This window comes from Diorhabda sublineata, chromosome X (genome assembly GCF_026230105.1).
Source record: "Diorhabda sublineata isolate icDioSubl1.1 chromosome X, icDioSubl1.1, whole genome shotgun sequence".
NCBI lineage: Eukaryota > Metazoa > Arthropoda > Insecta > Coleoptera > Chrysomelidae > Diorhabda > Diorhabda sublineata.
In genome coordinates, this window is record NC_079485.1 from 10,260,025 (window position 1) to 10,282,062 (window position 22,038).

Below are 22,038 nucleotides of genomic sequence, written 5' to 3' on the forward strand. Positions count from 1 at the left end.
AAAATAAAAAATATTTAATAAATTATGCATTGTATTCCAATTAAAAGTTGCACTTGAATCATAATTTATGTTTCAACCTCCTTTTACTGTCCTTAGGGATGCTTAAAAATACCTTATTTGGTGTAGTAATAGTGGTGTTGATACATTTTACATAAAACCGACCTTTTTTGATCCAGGCTTCGACATCCTAACAAAAAATACAAAACTCAATCGGCGCTGGTGACGTAAGCAAGCAATTGGTGTGTTGCAAGAAGAAATATGGGCGTAGTAAAAATATTTATATCAGCTCTATTGTGACCATTCAAACCATTTAAAAATTTAAACCCGACATTGTTTTCAGACCGATTAGAAAAAATAACAAAACAGTTCAATTTTAACCTATGAAGTCCTCAATTTTAATATAGTTTAAAGCTTCGTTTTTCATTGCTAGAGCGCCCAGAAACACACCTCAAAAGCTTTAAATGGAGACGTTAATTAACATGATTATAAAGCTGTTTCTATTGTCTACCTAACCCCGTTTTTTTTTTGGAAAATAGTTTCTTGAGAAAACTAGACAATTGTAAAAATAAACGTTGAAAAATGATTTAATTTTAACCAATATACTGTGCAGAGTAGCCACCGTCTATTTTCAAATGCTTTATTTTTACAATATGTCTGGTATCATCACGATTCTTTTTCGAAGGTTCTGAAGAGAGTGAAGCTAAGGACTCATATTTAAAGTGTCGTTTTAACACGCATTAACACGTGTTATATGAATATCTACGTTATTTTAACTAGATCTATGCATATTATTGTGATGTGTCGTCAGGGTTGGTCAGATTTTCCGCAGAAGTGTTACAAAGTGTTATAGGTTATATTCACCACCTGTGCCGAGTTTGTTGTTCTGAGCGTGACTGAAAAGTGTTTCATAAACTATATTCGTTTCCGTAATATATCTATAATTATCTTTATGTTAATTGGGGTACAATTTATAGAAGAGGTACGAAAGTATGAGCTTTTGTACAATTTCCCAAATAAGGAATACCGAGACCAACGAAAACTAATAGTTATGTTTCAGAAAATACTCAAGAAAGTTCCTTTTCTAATACATTAAGTCGTTCCTCTTGAGATATTGCTTCTCTAAAATTTGTATTTTGCTTCTTTAATTTACTTTCTAGTAAATTGTAAACCACGTCGAATTCCTTCTTGGTCATCCTGATATACATTTTACACCTGTCATCGTCATTGCTAATTTCAGCCCACAGAACATGATATGTGCCTACGTTGGTTTATTGGATGAACCTAGTACTCCCTGGATTCTTATTGTAGCACAAGCAATGCTGCAGTAATCGCAACCATTTCTTCATCTTCTTCATCTAACTAATCGATCTTGTAGGTATAATGAAGCATATTATAAGCTCCGGAGGATTAGGAATGTGTGTTGTGTCAACCTGAAGGTCGAGGATACTACTTAACAGGTTAAAAACATCAAAATATCAGCTGGCACACACGTTTTATAACACACATATGTGTCCGGCCTATCTGATGTGTCGCATGTGTCCTTAGCTTTAAGTGCTGTCGACAAAAAAGTTGGTTTTTATGAGGATCTGTATCATCTTCCAGTGTTTGGGTTAGTAACAGATTATTAAGTTTTTCTTACAAGTCTAAGTAACTGTTAACTTTGAACCCATTAAAAGTGGCTCCCCAGAATTCCTACCCAAACAGTCACTTTTTGGGGTCTTTCTGAATGTCCTTTTCTAAAAACGTGTAGATTTTTATCTGTACGATAATAACAAGTATGCCTATTAACTTGACAATTCACTTTCCTTAGAGAAACAAACATTTTAATACAAATCTGCGTTATCATGAGATTCTCACAGTTACGTTTTTTACTTGAAATATAAACATTTCAATTAAATGTGATTTTGAGTTGCTATTTCATATGGTTTTGTTTACAGAGCCCAGCAAGGACACTAGTACACTCAGTATTTTCATATGATCCTGTACAGTTTTACCATTCAACTTTTGAAACTGTGGAAACATGAGAATTTTGCTTTTTACCACCGTCAATCCTAATTTTTATTTGAAAAACTAAAAACTACAATTAGTGCAAATAAGGATATGTCTTAAACCATTCACAACAAAAAACTTGTTAAACCTAACCACAAGAAAACCATTTAAAATATAGGGTTTCATAGATATAAACCAGCTTTACAATGGTGTATACTCTATGCCATTTAGAATTTCTAAAGGGATAGTTCAGTTCATAATTTCTCTTCAAATCAGATTTTTGCATGATCATTCTCTGGTTACTAAGAATATGTATAACGTAATATAATCTTATCACTCCATAAAAAAAAATTTATTCATATATTATTGTCGGGATCCAGTTTTTATCATTATATGCGCGTTTTCAGTTTTTTTAATAGAATTTTCTCCATATTTAACAACTAGCTAATTCGCAGTACACCAGAAGCCTGAGATGCTTTCATTATCGACTGGGTTATCATACATCTGCAAGTGGCCCAAAACTGCCACCTCGACTGCTTCATTCCTGATCGTTCTCTGAACTTCGTATCGTTTGTATCACTTAGAATCCGTTATGTTCGATTTTGAAACATATAGATGACAAATGGTTTTATTTAAATGATCATCATTGAATATGCTCCCTGTGGTTCTAGCAGCTTAATCATTTTCATAGTTCCCTGAAAGGTTTTTTGGTTTTGTGGTCTATGTACATTACTTCTCAAGTTATTTAGGGTGGGTTACCGGATATTTTCTGAGATTATGTTTGATCAAATGATCAGACCACCACCTATTCGAGTATTCGACACTACATATGTTATAAAAATCTATACGTTTCGTTGATAATACATATCTCAATATATTATCGATCTATTAATAAGCTTTGTTCTGTCTTCAACAGATGTCTACACTAACGTTATATAAACAGATATAAGTAAATTAATCAATATCATTCTTCTTGACTACTACGACGGGATAATATCTAAATAAGATGTTAATGGATGTATTTTGAATATGAAAAGCTCTTGTGATAATGAATATGAACATTATGGGGAGCATAGACAATATGTGTTGCATGGAGAGTTGAACATATATAATCTAAGCTTTACTACCGCAGTTTTCTTTAAACAACATCATTATTTGGCTAAATAATCAAATCCAAGGCCAATAAAAATACTATTATTTATTATATTGATATCTATTGGTTAATAAATACAACATGGATTTCTAAAATAATTGAGCGTTATTTAAATAGAGGATTTCAATTAAATAATGAGAAGATCTGAGTGATAGTACCTGACATCGCGTTTTTATGATTCTATAAAAACATTTTGAAAAATCAATATCGGACACGGCTGCAAACCAAACTAATCATGAAGTTTAAAATACTTCCTAACAAGAAATAAAGTGTGGCAAATGATTATTGCGTGCGTAACATTTTTTTCTCAATCGGCTCAATTTGAGAAACAAGTAATCTATGGTAAGTAGAAATATATGGAAAGACAACGTAAATATTTCTGCGAACATTTTGTGCGCAAGCGTTCAGAGTTGTGTCACAAATCCAGTATTCAGTCGATTCACAACATCGAAGAGTAACGTAAGTAAAAAAAAATTTTGAAATGTAGAGATAGATCGCCCAAAATGCATTAAGTGCCTTCATGAGTGTAGTAACAACCGTGCAAAATGGGCAGAAGAAATAAATGTAAACCGCGTATTATCCCCCAACAAGACAAGAGAATATGTGGCTGCATATGCTTTTGCCAACTTGTAGTGGTATTTAGTTGCGTTTCGCTTATTTATTTAACAGTGGCTATTTACATTCCATCATACAGAGCTTTTCGTAGTGGATTCGAGGAAACACCTGTTATGTGCCAAACCATCAACATCAGTACAGAAAATAATTGTAGTTGGGCTTCTTGTGGTGAGTGGTGTCTAACTAAAACGTCCGGCTATTGCCCCCAGATTCATGCCACTTCTCGCCAAAATGGAACTACAGTTCAGTTTCTCAACTGTACAAACTTCCAATCCTCAATTTGTCCACCAGTAAATCCTGAGCATCTCAAGAAATTCAATTGTAATAACGGATCAGAATGTGCATCATTGAAAGGATTATTCAACTGTTCTTTAGGACATTGCTCTAATATGTCGCAACTTTATGAATGTCACTATAAAGCAGATGGTTTTACAGTAGACACAGATAAAGATAACTTGAAATTGAATGGATTTTTTGAATGCAAAGGAGCCAAATGCACCAAAATTAAGAAAACTTTCACCTGTGATCGCATTTGCAGTGAAAATATTACGTCTACAAACATGAATGTTTTTATAAGCGTTGGTGATGCTGTGAAATTTGCTCATTGTGAATCTGCTGTTGCAACAAATAAAGCTGCAGGTAAAATACAAGGAACTTTGATCCCACCCACGCAGTTCTGGTCCAAACTTCCTAATGAAGTCACCATGGTGTCATGTCACACAGTGCAGTATGATGAAATCCCACAAATTATACAGTAAGTAGATTTTATTAGATACCAACAAAATAAAATCATTCCATTAACTTATGAAGACTTTTAATCAATCAGTTTCTAATATCTCCCATGAAATACATTTGATTGGCTTTTTTAGGCCTCTTTTTATTATTCCTTCTTTTTTCGTTAAGGTTAGTAATTATTTTGTTTTTCTCTTAATATTTATTCGGTGAAACATCAACTCCTGGTTTTGATAAGGATATATAAAAATTAGATTAGTAGATCGCAAGGTTTCGAAAATTAGAAAGCTATAAGTAAATGTTTTATTAATATTTGACTTAGACGGTTATGTAGAATATACAGGTAGAATTATTAAAGAAGAATTTTACATGAAGCAAAGTAAAAAGATAATGAAAAATTATCCAGTTTTAATTTAATCCTACATTTTGTTTCAAATTATGACATAAGTAAAAGTGGAATTTCATGTCTCATTTGCGTTATTTGAAGTAGGTAGATTGATTAATATATAATTAATAACCCATAACTTCGTCTAAAATAATTAATATCTCATTCGCAATTATCATTGCATTTATATATTTTTAGAAACGTCAATATGAATAACCAATTTAACCAATTTATGAACGTGACCTATTGTAACAGTGGCCTGTATAGTATAAAAATAAACAGATTTGCAGACTTTTTAGCTACATTTTATGTCTTGAATATTTGCATTTGAATTAAATATAACGGTTTAGATCACGCAACATTTAAACGTTTCAATATAAAAAACTATTGTATCCAATTTTAACATTACAATTTTTATTACATGATATCCATGTAACATAAGTAGGTACATTAGTCTCCGCGCTTTCATTTATCATTCATACGATATTTGTTTGAATTGAAATATTCATGATTCATGAATTTTCTTGCGTTCAATTTTTCAAGGTAATTACTTACTTTTTAAACGTCGTTCATTTCAGTGAAAAGAATAGAAATGGAGATATTCATTAAGCCTTATTGCCAGTTTTGATTATCTCGTAAACTTAGGGCTTTCATGAATAAATGGTTGCTCATTTTATAGAAATTATTGAAGATTATATTGAATATATTCAGAAAATGATTACTTCGCACCACAATAGTCAAGATAGCTCAAATAAATGTAAATTTGCTAACTTTGAACTGCAAATCGAGGAAATGACCATAGAATATGACATTATAGGTATTCAAAAACGGGAAAAACAACAGACAGAAACAATATCAGGAGAGAACAGATGAAGAAATAATAGAAGATAAGATCCCAGATATGAATCTTGAAAAACTTGAGTGACGTTCAAAACTATACTCGGATATGTAACTAGTAAGGTATACAAGTAAAACAACGAACCAAAAGAAACTAACAAAAAAAATTATATTACTAAAAGAAGCTAAGGCTATGTAGTGGGAGGAGTTTGTGAAGAAGATGAAGAAAAACGCACAAAAAATTCTATATCAGATACTGAGATCAATCAGGAAAGACAAGAAAATCCATTAAGCAACTCAAAATAGTAATATTATAACTGAATAAAATGAAATATAAGACCGATGGAACAGCGAGACAAATAAAAGCAGAAAGAGACGAAGAACAATAAGAAAAAAAAGATGAATATATAACAGGAACAAGTGCAATACGAGTAGAGCCAGGACCGGAAATACTAGCAGTATTAAAAACAATCCTAAAGGAGTGGAAAATAACAGTAATAAAAACCATCTAGAAAAAAGGAAGAGATAACGATTGAAAAATTATAGAGAGTTATCATTACTACAAGCAAAAGAATCTCTTTGAAGGCAATATTGAATATAGACTAAGACATAAGGTACAAAACACATGAAACGATACACAGGCGGCATTTAGATCCAACAAATCAACGCAAGATTGAATATTCAATAGACAAATAACATAAAAAAATAACAGACACACACAATGGGATTTATATTGCAGTCAAGGAGGCGCTTTTAACCTGTCATGGTTCGTTTCAATCATGGACAAAATAGCTAAATAAGTGAACACAGGAGGAAAGAAAACACAAATAGGAATACAACAGACTGAGACCAATTTACATAAATGAACTAATGTATGCGGACGACCTTTTAATATTCGCTAACACAATAGAAGAGCTACAAAACAGAATACGGAAGTGGAGTAATGAAATGAAGCAATACTGACTGCAAATAAACGCAAAAAAGACAGAAATGAAAGTGAAATAATCAAAAAGACTAGAAAAAAATAACTGTGCAAATAGAAGAACTAGAAAAGTCGAACATTAATAAGCTACAGTATCTTGGAATAAAGACCAGATGGAAGAATTGACGAAGAGGTAGCCAATAAATAAAACAATATCCAATCTATACATGTAGCCCTATACAGAGTATTTTTCAACAAAAAATGATAGCAAAACGTAAAAAAGCGAAAATCTACGAATCAGTACTATTGGTTCTAAACTATAGTTGCGAATCCTGGGTGCTAACAAATTGATGAAGACAATAACAACGTGCGAAATAGAAATCCTAAAAAAATTATGGGGAGTAAAGAGATTAGATAAAGTAAGGAACGACACAATTAGACGCGAATTAAACGTAATCAGAGCAGTGTAAAAAATAGAACAACAGTTGAGAGGGTTTGGACACATAGAGAGAATTAAATAGAGACAGATCAGATCAGATCAAATATTTATATTTTGGGATAAATGCTAAAAAAAGCATACAAACGATATATATATATATATATATATATATATATATATATATATATATATATATATATATATACATACAAAACGTTTAAATTAGTCAATTACATGGAAATAATAATGGAAGTTACCGGAAAAACGTAATTGGAGTTAAATACACAACTACAGAACTTTGTTCGACTATAACTTTCACTGTAGAAACGAACAGCAATGACAATGGAGGAGATAATTGAATGCAATGGAAGAAATCCACAGTTTCTACAGGAAAAACGAAAAATTACACAAATGCTGCGAAGAAATAGAAAAGTGATTAATGGCACATAAGTAAAAACAAGACATAATAACTTAATTTTTCACTGTTAATAGAAAGAGAAAACCCAAGAAATTGTGAATGGATACAAAAAAGGATTGAAATTGATAATAAGAAATTAAAAATTCACAGTCACAACAAATGTTGTAGCAACGAAAATTGGAAGAATTTATGTCAAGGTAAAACAAAAACATTTTAAGTTGGAATAAGTAGAGGCCCTTTTTGAAATAAAATATAATGGTATAAAATAATTTAAAATTTCACTAATGTCATTATCAACTTGGTAGTTTGTTACTGAAATAATATATACGAGGGCTGCTATATTATACTTTTACTCCGACCTAGCCGTTTTTCATGTACAGAAATAAAAAAAAGTGATTCGTTGCAATATGATGATAAAGAATAATCCGCTTTTTGGCGTTCTTCGAATTTCTGGCAAACAACGGGTTATTATATACTAATAGGAGTTAACCGTCTTAATTTGCTCTAATGACAGTATTACCACATTACTTGTAATACCAAACTATTTGCTTTGTCAGGGAAATTTCATTGAGTTGTTATTTGCATCAACAATAACGTGATATAATTGGGTCAAGTATATAAGTGTGCTGGATACTGACGTTATAGGAGGGGGAATTTATATGGTAGCCTTTATTGAAAGAAAAACTAACTGTTTTATATCATACATACATTTCAAATACATTGGCCCGATTTTATGTTCATAAATACAAAGACTATTAAATACTACAATACCTTATCGTGGCTTGTTCATCAGCTTTAATCACTTGTAGGTATTAAGTTTCTTATAATACTAAAAAAGATTATTATCCATATAACGCATTAAAATACTTCTAGCGCTACAGACTGTATAAACGGCACAATTTACGATGTAGAAATAATTCCAAAGCATTTCATAACATTTAAAGAATTTTGGAATCTAACTGGAAAACATAGGAATGTAGTGGATCCAAAGAATGAATTTGTCCCAATGCAATCTTCTCTGACCATATATAATGCTTCTCGATTATTTATCAATTTGGATGGCTGTGTAAATACTCTTAGAGGAGAGTGTTCAGATTTTGTTAAGACACACGGAAGAGATGGGAGGAACCAAACTTCACCGTCTAGATTTCCGTGTTTTTATAATAAGGTAAGGCACAATGTACTTGTTTTGCCGTAAGTAATGACACCTCCTTTCTTTTTCTTTTCATTTAATCATAATTCTCACGTGTGAATATGGTACCGGTATTGTCATTTCTAAGTATAACTGTTTTTATATTCTTCCTATTTGTTAATAGGTCCGTCTCGCTTCCTTAGTCATACCCCAAGTCACAAATTGTTAAATGTTTTCTTATGTTCTATACAATTCTGCCGAGTATTCAAATTATTTGAAAAATCGATATTCCAATTATATTATAGGTAACATAAGAAGATACCAATCGTAACAATAATAAATACATATCTATACTGCTATATTCGTGACTATTTCGCGATATCTGGACACATGTTTATCATCCAACTATCAATATATTCTAATGGACTGTTACAATAGTCATTATTTCCATTTCTTATTTAATGATGTGTTGATTTACACGTTAATTAATTTCTCTCAATCTCTCATTGCCCAATATCTAAATAACTTTATTTTGAAACTCATTCTGCAATTGTAAACTACAGCAGATGACGAAGAGAGATGTGTAAACTTCACCAAGGGACTTCTAAGTATGTGTACAAGGTGGGACTACCCGGACTACCGTAAATTACAGCCTGATTGATAATATCGCCTAAATCTGGTAATTGATTATTTTGTTACGTTACCTTGAAAACTGATACTTAATGACTCAAATTAAATAGTCAATTACTGCATACACAGACTCAATCTTATGACAGGAATAGTGTACCAAGAACTTACAAAGAAATGTGGCTTCCTATCTCCTATTCAAGTGACCACAGCCTAGAAATAGGTGAAACAACCAAGCTTACCAAATGCTATGACTTTGCTGAGGAATTCCAGACAATATACCAACAGGCAGAAGTGAGACACAAAATCACAAAAAAATACCTCAATAATAATAAATTATCAAACAATAGGACTGTGCAGAGCACCTCCACCATTCTAGCTCAACTGACTAATGAAGCCATCCAATAAAATAAGAATCACAAACATAATAATATTGAAAATAGTGGTTAATGTCAAGAATAGTCCAACATTTATTGATACCTCACATAAAACGATAATACTGTAATAAATTTTGTAATAAAACTCTTCGAAATTCTGGGTTTTCAGGAAACTATCATTCTCGTGAATCATGCAACTGTTCTAATTTTCATGCTTGTACCAATTATACAGTCTCTGGATTTTGTATTTCTCTCTGATATGGATCATTGCAAAGGCAGGTGTTATATTTCAGTTAGTTTTGTAGTCTCGTTCATGTAATGTTTTCATTTTCTAATCGTTATTACTCAAAAGTGTTAATGCTTTTGGATCCTGGGCACTTCTTGTTAGCCTTATTATGTCAAAAGAACTTACAATTGGCTCGCCTTATTTTTACGTATTCCCAAAAAAACAAAAACGGGGAACCGTAATCACCCTTAGGTAGTTTTGACCGTTCTCAACAGGCCTACACAGTAAAACTAAACGACTAGCCAAGTAAAGGCCACAGCTGAATTATGGAAATGTCATTCAGATTGTAATAAATGATGAGCCCCACATCAACAAGTAAATTCAACCATGTATTCTATCCATCGACCTATTAAGAGTTATGGACCTGCCTTACCTATCTTGTCTCAAGTAGTTCCGAGGAGCATTAGAAAGAGAGGGTTGAGATAGAGATAGAGCTAAAGAAAGCAAAAACCCACGCTATTATATAAAATATAAATAGGATTATCAGGAATACTGTTCAAATATTTTATTTAAAATGATACTATTTTGAAAATTTTAGATTGAATACCATTTAATACTTAATATTGGTCATTAGAGATATTTTAATTAATTTAACTATTAGTCAAATAGGTATAAACGGTAAAAGTAAAGGATATTTTCTTTAAAATCTTGCCATTTTCTAAACCAAAAACTACGCCCCTATTTCTAAAAAAATTTGATTTCATTTGGATTTTTTCCTCTTCGCAGCCAACCAGTTTATAAATTTAAAAACATGTATAATATCATAATAATATTTATAACATTTGTACACTTTGAATTTGTCTACTTAAATTCTACCATTCTTGTTCAAAAATAAGGGATTATATTATTGGCATTTGTATAATATAATATGTAGACATAAAATGTAATAAAATGGTATATTATATGGAATGTACAAACCCTGATTAATAATAATAACTGAAATGGTCAATAAGTCTATAAGTAGAAGAAATTTAAAGTAGGATGAAAAAACAAGATAATACTGAAATCAAAAACTTTTAAAACCCTATTCCCAAGTACATTAACTTCAAAGTGTTCCATGAAGAAGTGTTTTTCACAAATCACTTGGCTCAAAATTTTCTCTTCTTATAGCCACTAGCTATTTATACCTGAGGTCGGAGTCATTTTTATTCCGCATATTTTATCTTTTTTGCCATTTATGGCAAACAAGATTGAAGCATCCTTAAACCACAAACTTGAACTTACAAAACAACATATTTTTCAAAAAATCACTCGAAACGTCACTATAATCAATATTCCAAAATAGAATGAATGGAAGGTGATAAGACACTAACAGACAAAGGGCACTTAAATATCCTTTACTCTAAGATGAAGTATCGTAATTAACCATAATCAAAAGAAATAAACTCCAGGCTCTAGAGATAAATTCCTCTTTATTTGCCCTCTTTAGTTCCCTCCTTCGTATATTGTCTCTCTTGCACTGTGTTTAAAATCGTTTAGGCTGGTCCATAACACCTTTAATAATTCGATGATTCTATCTAAGGTCCGATACATAATTCCCATATTTCCTGAAAGGTCCTATAAACAAACTGGCAGAAATTTTGATATTTGGGAAGGCAACTGCACCACTATAGATTATTAGCAATTTACATTTCACGAATATTTTATTCCTTCGCAAGTGCAATGAATTTTGTGGAATGTTTCGTTTAAAAAATCAACAGAATTTATTAATTTTATTTATAAAAGAATCAAAGCACTGTTACTACTAAAGTGTTGATGTAATGTAATTTACCGAGTCAATAAGTATATAATTATGTTCCTTCATAAGAAATCTTACCGAATAAGTGCCGCAATTCTTAATAAAATAACCAAAAATATAGTATTGCACAAATATATTGATTGATTGATATCAAAACAATCACTCGAACGGAAACGGGACGATACCGGTACACAAAAATGTTTTTTTTTCTTTTATTACTTTTATTATCAAAAAAAAGTATTTAAATATTTAAAATTTGTACAACATATCAAAATTTCTTTCATTTGTCACTGATATCACAATAAAAAAATTCTGTGAACTCCTAAATTGTCCTGTATGAATTGTCAGGACACAATGTAAATGAGCTTAATTTACATATTTTTTAGAAAAATTCCTTCATGGTGGTGTCCCGTTACGATTTGAAAAAAACGTGGAGAGACTTGATAATAGCTATAACTATACCCTCAGTTCTCTTTGTGATTTCGTTTGTAACGCTTTGTGCTATAATGCAATCAGTAAGGGTGGATGACGACACAAAAATGCGTTGCAAGTATTGCTTCGGTACATACAACTCTGATTTAACTGAGATGATCAACAGCAAATACGAAGTTTCCTCTCCCGAATCGGATAGGCCTTTTAATAGGAGAAACAATCAAGAAGTACTGAGTTAACAACATTACACAAAGTAATGTTAAACTTGTTAATGTGAAATCGACCATATTACGCTTATATATGCCCAGGGTGTAAACAGAAATGTTCCTTAGTGGAAGCTAAGGATAATAATTATATTTAACTTATAATTAATCTAAAATAAACTATCATCATTGTTTAATGAAGTTATGAATTCTTTTATCATTTTCTATTTAAGTGAAATACAGATACAGAACGTAGAATCTCTAATAGACTTTGCTTCGCACTATGGGGAATTGCTGTACACCATATTGATTACTCTTGCTCATATAAAATGCCTAGTGAATTTATAACCATATTTTATTCTATGCTATGCTTCTTATGGATGTCAATGTATAAAAGCAATACAAATTTTTTCTGCACATATAATTGCGCTTCTACAGTGTGAGTATTTCCGTCATACACAATTTGTATAACTTACTTAATCTTAACCGGCAATATCGCTTCAAAGAACAAACTTTATTAGATATTTAAATCCAGCTACTACTCAATGCTCGTTGCTTCAGTGTTTAATTCCCCAAATTGTGCTTTTAAGTCGACATAATAATTTTCGTTCCTGAAATATGAAGAAAATGATAAGAAACAAATTCATTAATAAAACTGTTGCAGAACGGATTAGCGATTAAAAAAATGTTTATCAAGAATTTGTGATACTTCTTCTAATTAATTTGGACTGATTTTTCTTTTCCCAAAACAGTTTTGTTTTGTTAGAAAAAAGAGTCATCACCACAATTTCTACAAAATTGTGTAAACTAATCTAGGCTTACGTTATTTCTATAAATTAACATATTTAAACACATTTACATTTTATCGAATTTTTCATGAAATTCTCACCCAAAATTTGACCAATCTTCACGTAGTCTATTTGCTACAGATCCAAAAGTCGATTGTCGAGTGATTTTATTTAAAAAGACAAAGTAAGGCCTTTTCTAAAACTGCATCTATAAAAGACGTTAGAAAATAGTGTTTTAACTAATAATCAGCTGTTCTAATAGTATCGGAAAATTCGATTTTTTTAAGCCGTAATAGATTATTTTCCTTCCAAAAAACAATGAAAAACAATTTATTTGATTTTTAATTTCTTAAAATCTTACGGTGTTCAAAAGAATACGCACAGGTACCAATAATCATATATTATTTACTTTGTAATATGCAAAATTATGGAATATACATAAATTGATAGATGTCACAACTCTTTTACTCTACAAGATGTTATTTGATTAATTTAGATATGAAAAACGTTTGGTTTGTCAGAAAAAGTATGCAACTAATATTTGTTTACACCCTGATTTCTAGATTCGTAAAAAATGAACACTTCTGTATTATGTATATTATAAGGATTGTTCCAAATGATATTTTCTGTGCAATCTCTGGCTATGCACGGTTCTTGTAACCGTACTGGCTATCAACCAATTATGAAAATTCCGTCCTGGAAACGGTTCTCAAACGATACCTAAGTCGGTTTGAACACAAAACAGAATTCCAAAAATAAAATCACAAAGGTTATAATTCAAATTAAAATTTTGTATAAAATTCTTCTCGGATATTTCTTAGGGTATCTGAAGTCAATAAACGACATTCTTGAAAAATTGTTTGACGTAAATCTTTTAGATAATGAACTGTATTGGGAAATTACTACAGAGGAAGAAATCTAAAGGTTTTAAACCAGGTGACTAAGTTGACCACTCTACGGATCCTCTTTGTCCAATCCGTCAACCAGAAAATGAAGGACCGATTCAGGTGTTCCTGAAAAAACAGTTTGTTGTTGTCTTCGAAAATTTGGATAATAATTAAATCGTTGTAATATTCCAACAGATGTAAATAGCTGTAGAGACCTTGGTTATCAAGAAGAAAAAACGGTACGATAATATAATCCCAAAATTATTTCTCAGAAAATTAATAAATGGATTAATTTCACTCCAATACCTGCAAATGTATATATTAATTTCACTATTTAAATGTAAGCAGTATTTATCTGACGAACATGTCTTGTTTAGGAGATAAGCATTACAAATCCATCGAGGATCGTGATCACAGTCGTTTAATTCTTTTACCAATGGTTTGTCATATGAGCAAAATATAAAAGTAGATCAGCACTAGCTTATCGTATACCGGAAGCCTAAGCCACTTTTCTTATCTACTGGGTATTGTAAGTGACCAATAACTGCCACTTTGACTGCTTCTTTCCTGAACTTTGTGTCGTCTGTTTTCCTCGAAACCCGTTTCTATAAAGTTATCTCCAAATTATTTAATATGGGCCTGGCTATAGCACATAATAATTTTTAAATTTAATTCCCACAATTTTTTATCACCTCTTGAACGGTTTACTTTATGAAATGAATGTATAATAATAATTTATTGACTACCACTAAAACGAAATACAAAGTTTTTTTTGTATGTTTCAACAATAAAAACTTTAACGTGATAAAATAAATTAGTGGGTACTCCCGAACGGCTTTCCATGTTTGATATATTTGAGTAGAGATTTTGATTCATTAGTTGAAAATCTTTTACGAGACATGATTCTTCTGTTGGGTTTCTAATTGTCTTCACTACTCGAGGAAGTCCGTTTTTATATTTTTCTGCTATTCCCAAAACCACTCATTTTTAACACTTAAAAACTCGAAACTGTGTTTAGCGGTACTTTAAACACATTCAGTAACCACAAGTAATACCGATTTTACTAAATATCAAAATATCGGTCTGAATGTGGAATAAAATCGTTGGAAACATTGTATACCACAGATGACAGTTTTAGAAAACCTTCGTACTTGTACAATTGTGCAAACATCCCTATATTTCACTACTGGATTAGTGTGATCGATATAAGTTTGTTGTATTTTTATAGTTGTGAGTGTACCAGTATATAATTGCATTATTTCGCAAAACTGTATTGTTGAATTTTTGAAAAAGCTCCTCGGTCACTAACTATAACGTAATTACAGTATACAAATTAATTATCTTGCACAACAAGTAAATAGTTCCAATATTTATTCATATCTTTTTAAAAGCAAATTGTTTTCTATTGAAATTTTCTCGTATTTAGACAAGAGATAACAACATATACAGTTTGTATGGTTATTAAAGCAAATTATTTATAACACTTTTTTTAAACAACGTTCAATAATTATGTCGCATCACATCATTTTTGTAGCTATAAAAGCAGTAAATAATTCACTTCTTTTGATTCGTTCAAGAAAAATCCTTACTATAATAGCAATAAACAGCATTATTGAATCCTAAACTGCCTTTAAAATATTAAGAAATCCACAAATTATCATATTAAATATTAAAATAGTATTTATTTCAGTGAAATTTCAAAAATAAATTTGCTTTCTCATTAAATATACACCTAGAAAATTCATGTTTTCACACTTTACTCGCGCATTATACCATTAGTGGGACAACCTGTGTGAAGTAACTACTACATTCATGAAGATCTTACGAAAACTGCGTGAGATGTTCTAAACATTATTTCCTGTTTATTAAGATTGTCGACCAAAGTCTACCAACAAATAGATTATATACTATCCAAAATTTGAATTGCTCTATTTGAAGAAACGAAAATTGATAGTATTTCGCTGAAATGGTAAAATTTATGTACTTGTATGTACTCGTATGTAAATACTAATTCTGAATATTTCTAATTTAGTGAATAAGCTGTCATATATTATGTTTTTCCCTTTCTCACTTTAATTTAGCCTATTTATATCTGCTTAAACGAGCGAAGTAATTTACAAACTATAAATCAAAGCGAGTGACCGTGGAGCTGTGGGAAGAGAAGTTATGTCGCACAAACAGAAATATGTTCTTTTATTAAGGACTTATGACAACAAATAACCCAATGTTTACAAATATCAAGAAGAAATATTTCGATAAATATGCATAGCAAGGATCTACCATTGTTATGCAAACATTAATTACTCGTCTAAAATACTTCACAACCACTGTGAAAATAACCTTGCCAGCGTGATATCAAGATTTAATTATCCATACTCAACATAATCATAACATATGTTTCAAAAGTATTTCATCAAATCATTCGAAATATTGTAAAAACAAGTTTATTTGATCTGTGTAAAGTTTCTCCAGATACGTGGTATTATCTACAATCGGTAATTATATGCTTGACGAGCATGCATGACTATTGTGACATACAGGACGACTCCCTGAATATATCCAATAATCGGGTGTACGTCTGTCTCAAACACTTCTTATAATCGTAGCTTCTCTCGAACTTAAAAAGTTTAGGGAGGGATGAGGAGTATATGTAATAATATTGCTCTAACGTTAGCGGCAATATTCTTGGATGAAGATTTTTGAAACTGAGACTGCAAGCTGAATTATGATTTCTGTAGTAGTAGACCAGAAGAAAATATGAGACAATTTATATGAAAACACTATTTTGAATTTTTTTCGACACTGCACACTTCATAACCACTAAACACCGGGATGAATGAACGAGCGTGATTGGATTTGAACTGTGAATATCGTTCATCCCTATCGATTTGACTACTTTTGTTAGTTCGTAATTGTTGGTTAAACTATACTTTCCTGATTTGTGAACGGACTGTCATAAAATTTGGAAAGCGGTCGAGTTAGAACGGATTGGTGTTTATTTTTTATTTATAATTGCTTCTACTAAGTTGTCTAAAACATCTAGCATGCGAAACATTGTTTTGGAAAATATTGACCCAATGACAATTAGAAAATATTTTTATATAGAAAAATTATTCTTTCTAGATCACTGTATGCTGAATTAGGAAAGTATTATACTTAAGCAATAAATTCTGATATTATACAAGGATTTTCGAAAACAGAGTATTTTTTAAAAATTATATAGTTAATTTCAATATAGTATTGATCCAATTTTAAGGAAAAATATAAGACAAAAAACGTAAATCTTCAACTTTCTAAAAACTTAGTAGATTCATAGGCTGTTCATAATTGTGATGTCCCTTTTCAATACGCACCATGTCCAGAAAGTTAATTTTTGTATGTATTCCTTTGAATATAAGTACAGAAACCGAATTACTTATCAACATGAGTAGCTAGGTCAAACCAATACTTAGATATTATCAGTTAATATCCTACTCTTTATTTCTACTGTAATTGGCTTATTTGAGTACCTCTTCATTTTATATATTATCAATGTTTTTAAGGTGATCGTCACTTTGGAGAAATAATAATTTTTTGGTGTATTCAGATTAATTTCTAACGCATTAGTTTCATGAATTATATCTAAATAAACACTCAATACTTTTTAATAAAATTTAAAACAGTAACATAGCTAAGATATGTAAGTGTATAACAAAATAAACCCAAACATTGCTCTCTCCAAAAATTGATGGTGAGAGTAGACGTATCCGACTTTTTAAGAAATTAGACAGTTTCGGAAGGAAACTGATTTCTATTTAGTGGATAAATAGTGAGCTTAGGACAAGAATCTGATTTTTAAAGCGGTAAACGGAATTATTCATTTTTGAGGGAAATAAACGTGACATTTAACATTATTACTGATACAGTGTTGAATACTCGGTGAAAAATATCCATCTAATTTATAAGTAATTTCTTAATATTAGAGCAACACTTTTATAATAACGATGTCAGTGTTCTCTTTTAATAAGTACCAGGAATAAAAATGTGACTTATACAACTTCTAAAAAACTGAGTTTCAGAAATATACGTTTCAAATTAAATGTTAAGATGTACCATAACTTTTATGAAATATATTTTTTTATCAACTATCAACAAAAAAGGACTTAGAAAAGTTAGAATCTAACACTCAATCCAAGCAATACTCATATAAATTTTAAGTGGTATATTGATTAAAATGTTAAGAGCAACGAATCAATTTGAATATAGTATATCAACGTGTATGATTCTAATAGCAACTAAGTTCACAACCATTTTTTATTTACATTGTAACGAAAACTTTTATCAAAAAATAGCTAATAATCTAAGCCCAAGTGATATCATTCTCCATTGATGAATATTGTATAATTTTTCTGTTGTTTTGTTGAAGTTGCGTATCACAAATATAGGCAAATTGTAAAAGTTAAATGTCATGAGGTTTTCGATATATTTTGGTATGTCCTCAAACATTTAGACGCATATTAGAGGTAAAGATTGTATTAAAAAGCTGTGAATAAAATTAGACTCATGTATGGAGGAGATGTTCTTCAAATGATTAGAAAAGTTGATAATGTTAAAAAAATCTGTACCGTAAAGACTGATACAATTCGTTTGCCAACTTTCCGATAGTTTATTTAAATATTACCATTTTATTTACAATATACAATGGTTACAATATTTTTGCATTGATCCAAAAAGATTCGATTTCTTTCAGTCGCCTGATTTTGGTTGATATGAAATTTATATCTTCGAGATTATTAGCTATTACAACTAAGTTGGAATTTTTGAAACTATTGGTGATATTCATACTGAACACACTGTTTACACCACCTTCACACCAACGCTCACACACTCACTGTCTAGTTCTCCTTCAGTCTCTGAACTCTGAATGAAGGAAACGATAACTTCATCGGTCATTGAAACGCACGTCAGGCAGAGTAATTGTCAGTGTTGGTGTAGTGGTCGTGTGTTCAGCTATTACAAATTTTATTCAACTCTATTTTATATTGTCTTTCTATATATATATGCCTTTTACACAATTATAAGACAAAGTTTCAATATTTTTGAATATCAAATGAAGCTGAGTATACTGTTTTAAAAAATATAAAAGATATTATAAATAAGACGATGTTATTAACTACAGCCTTTACCAAATTTAAAAAATAGTATGAAATTGAAAAAATATACAGAAAACCTATCGTTACATCTCATTTGGATCTAGCTAATAAAAAAATTATACCAATAAACCACTGGTTTTCGCATTTTTCGTGTACTGACACTGCCAACATTTTAAAGACTTTCAAAACAATTGTTTATTATCTAGTATTCCAAACTTTACCAGATGAAAGGTTGATCCTATAATAATAAGAAACTATAATTCGTATTTATTCATAAATTGACACACTCATTCGGTTATCTATTGTATCATCTCAAATCCTGATCCACAGGATGGAAAAGGAACTCCTAAATAGAATTAATACTAGAAATGTTGACATCTTGAGACCGATAAGTCTTTCGACAAAATATCTTGCAGGCTAAGAGCTAGAGAAGCGGACAGAAGAAGAATTGCGCTGTTGAAAAATTTAATAACGCAGTTTAACCAGTTAACAACTCACCTGTTCGGTAATGTTGCCAAAGTTCGAACGGCCAAAATCCGCCTATTAAATGAGAATAAGACACAAAAATTCTTGGTTCATCTGAATAATTGATTACGGTAATAATTTTACATAAATGTAACTTTTCATTCAATAATTACCCCACAAATACTCCCAAAAAAAATGATGTATTAGAAAAGAACAGTAAATTTGGGAAAAGAAACTTTGTGTTTTAAATTCAATGTTTCATCGATTATGGCTTCTTATAGAGAAAAATTATCTAAATAATATAATTTTATAATGGTTCTAATAAAAACGGGTGAATCATAGAAGATATAAACATTAGACCCAATTTATAATACTAAATTGAAAATATATGCCCAATACAAATCACGAAATGTATTTTTTCAAATTTTAAAAATAAAACAACTTTTAATTAGCCTCCATTGCCATTTATATATTTTGTAAAGTCTTATAATACCAATCTCAATAGTCACCACTTGACTAAAAATTTGAAAAACTTCAACGGTCTAATTACGTGTCTAATTCGTTGGTACCTACTCATTGTAGTATCAAGGATTTTACAAACAATCAAAAAGTTACATTTTAAATTTGTGGTCTAATATCATCTACATGTACCATGGGTAAAGTTCTTGAGAAGATAATTAACAAAAGACTTCTATAGCATCTGGAATCAGAAAAATTAATAATACCCGAACAGTGTGGCTTCCGGAAAAATCGGTCATACACGAGGTTTTTACAATAAAATAACACTGCATCAGAATATTTTTTGATATTCGTAAAGCATACGATACAGTCTGGAAATACTCAATAATTAAAACACTCTACAACTGGTCTATACGAGGCAACAAATTGAAATACATCTCTAACTTCCTAGAACATCGCCAGTATCAAGTGCGAGTAGATGGAATATACTCCCAGTTGAAGACACAAGAAAATGGTATACTACAAGTGTCGAATCTCAGTACAACATTATTTCTCATAACGATAAATTCGATTATTGCAAACTGTAAATCACCAGTAAAATGCAGATTATAAGCAGTAATTTATTGCGGAGGAAAAAATATGACAACAACGCATAAGAGCATTGAACCAACAATAGCCACAATAGACCATTGGTCAAAAACAAGTGGGTGGCGATTCAATACATCGAAAACAAAAGTGATATGTTTCTCAAGAAGAACTCAACTCCAGCCCTAAACTTTATGTTTATGAAGAAAAGTTAGAATATGTCAAAGAAGTAAACACCTAGGAAGGATACTTGATCAAAAATTAACATGGGAAACACATATTCTAACATTGCAGAAAAAATTCCAGCCTGCAATTAACCTACTAAGGTCACTAGCACTCAAAAACTGGGGTGCAGACTACTCAAGTTTACTACATATATACAAATCATTGATAAAATCCAAACTTGACTACGAAGTAATCGTATACAACTCTGCTAGAAAAACTGTTCTACAGTCACTGGAAGTTATTCAGAATACAGCACTCCGCGTTTCTTTGGGTGCCCATCGTACAAGTCCCATACAAAGTTTAATCAAAGAAACTGGGGAGCTACCACTTTCTTACCGAAGACAATATCTGAGCATCTCGTACGGTCACTGTATTATCAAATACTAGAAATCCTTCTCAACCTTCTCAACCAACTCAACTACTCCTCCTTTTTATCACATATATCTATCCAATATGAATCTGCAACTTCCAAATATCTATGATATATCATCAATAAATGCTAACCCCCCCCCCCCCCCCATGGGCAATACCCCTCCCTACAACAAACGTAATAAAACAAGGATTCCTAAAAACCTTGAGTAAATATGACAACTTTTATAAAGTATACACAGATGCTTTAAAAAATTAGAATGAAGCAGAAGCCGCTTTCTACTCCGAAAACCTGTCGAAATCCTTTATACTGTTTGCCGTTCTAGAAGCACTCGAGGAATTTCAGAAAATTGGATTCAAGAATATCCTCATAATAACAGATTCTCAAAGTTCACTAACGGCAATCTATGAACTACCTGAAAGACTGCAAACTAAATAGTAAGATTTTTACAGAGTAATAACACTTGAAATAAATTACGTGGAGGTAAACTTTTGGTGAGCTGTATATATTTTTGATTCATATCATGCAAACATATTGTTCACGTTTTTAAATTGATTATTATTCTATATTATTTGCATATATATTATTTAATAAAATTTAATAAACTCCTGGTCGTTTCTTGGATGGACAGTATAATTCGCTTCTAATATTAATGAATATGAATATAACAAATATTTAGTAATATAAATATAGTGAGAGAAATTGTGAGAAAAAAAATCCCTGGAACTGCAATTGTACTTAAATAGGTTCCAAAATATACCTATCGATTGAATACATCTTAATTATGTAGAAAAGTATCGCAGAAAAGGATACTATGCTTTAAGTTGAAACTGCTGAACTGT

The 22,038-nt window shown here is 30.9% G+C and overlaps 1 protein-coding gene across 1 annotated transcript; it reads left to right on the plus strand.

Annotated features, from left to right (window-relative positions):
* The first annotated feature begins 3,574 nt into the window (after nt 1-3,574).
* LOC130450978 (uncharacterized) lies at nt 3,575-13,815 on the plus strand. Its single transcript, XM_056789748.1, has 3 exons — nt 3,575-4,511; nt 8,364-8,658; nt 12,037-13,815. Exons 1-3 carry the CDS (start codon nt 3,688-3,690, stop codon nt 12,319-12,321), a joined length of 1,404 nt encoding a protein of 467 aa, XP_056645726.1. The 5' UTR covers nt 3,575-3,687; the 3' UTR covers nt 12,322-13,815.
* The last annotated feature ends 8,223 nt before the right edge of the window (nt 13,816-22,038 follow it).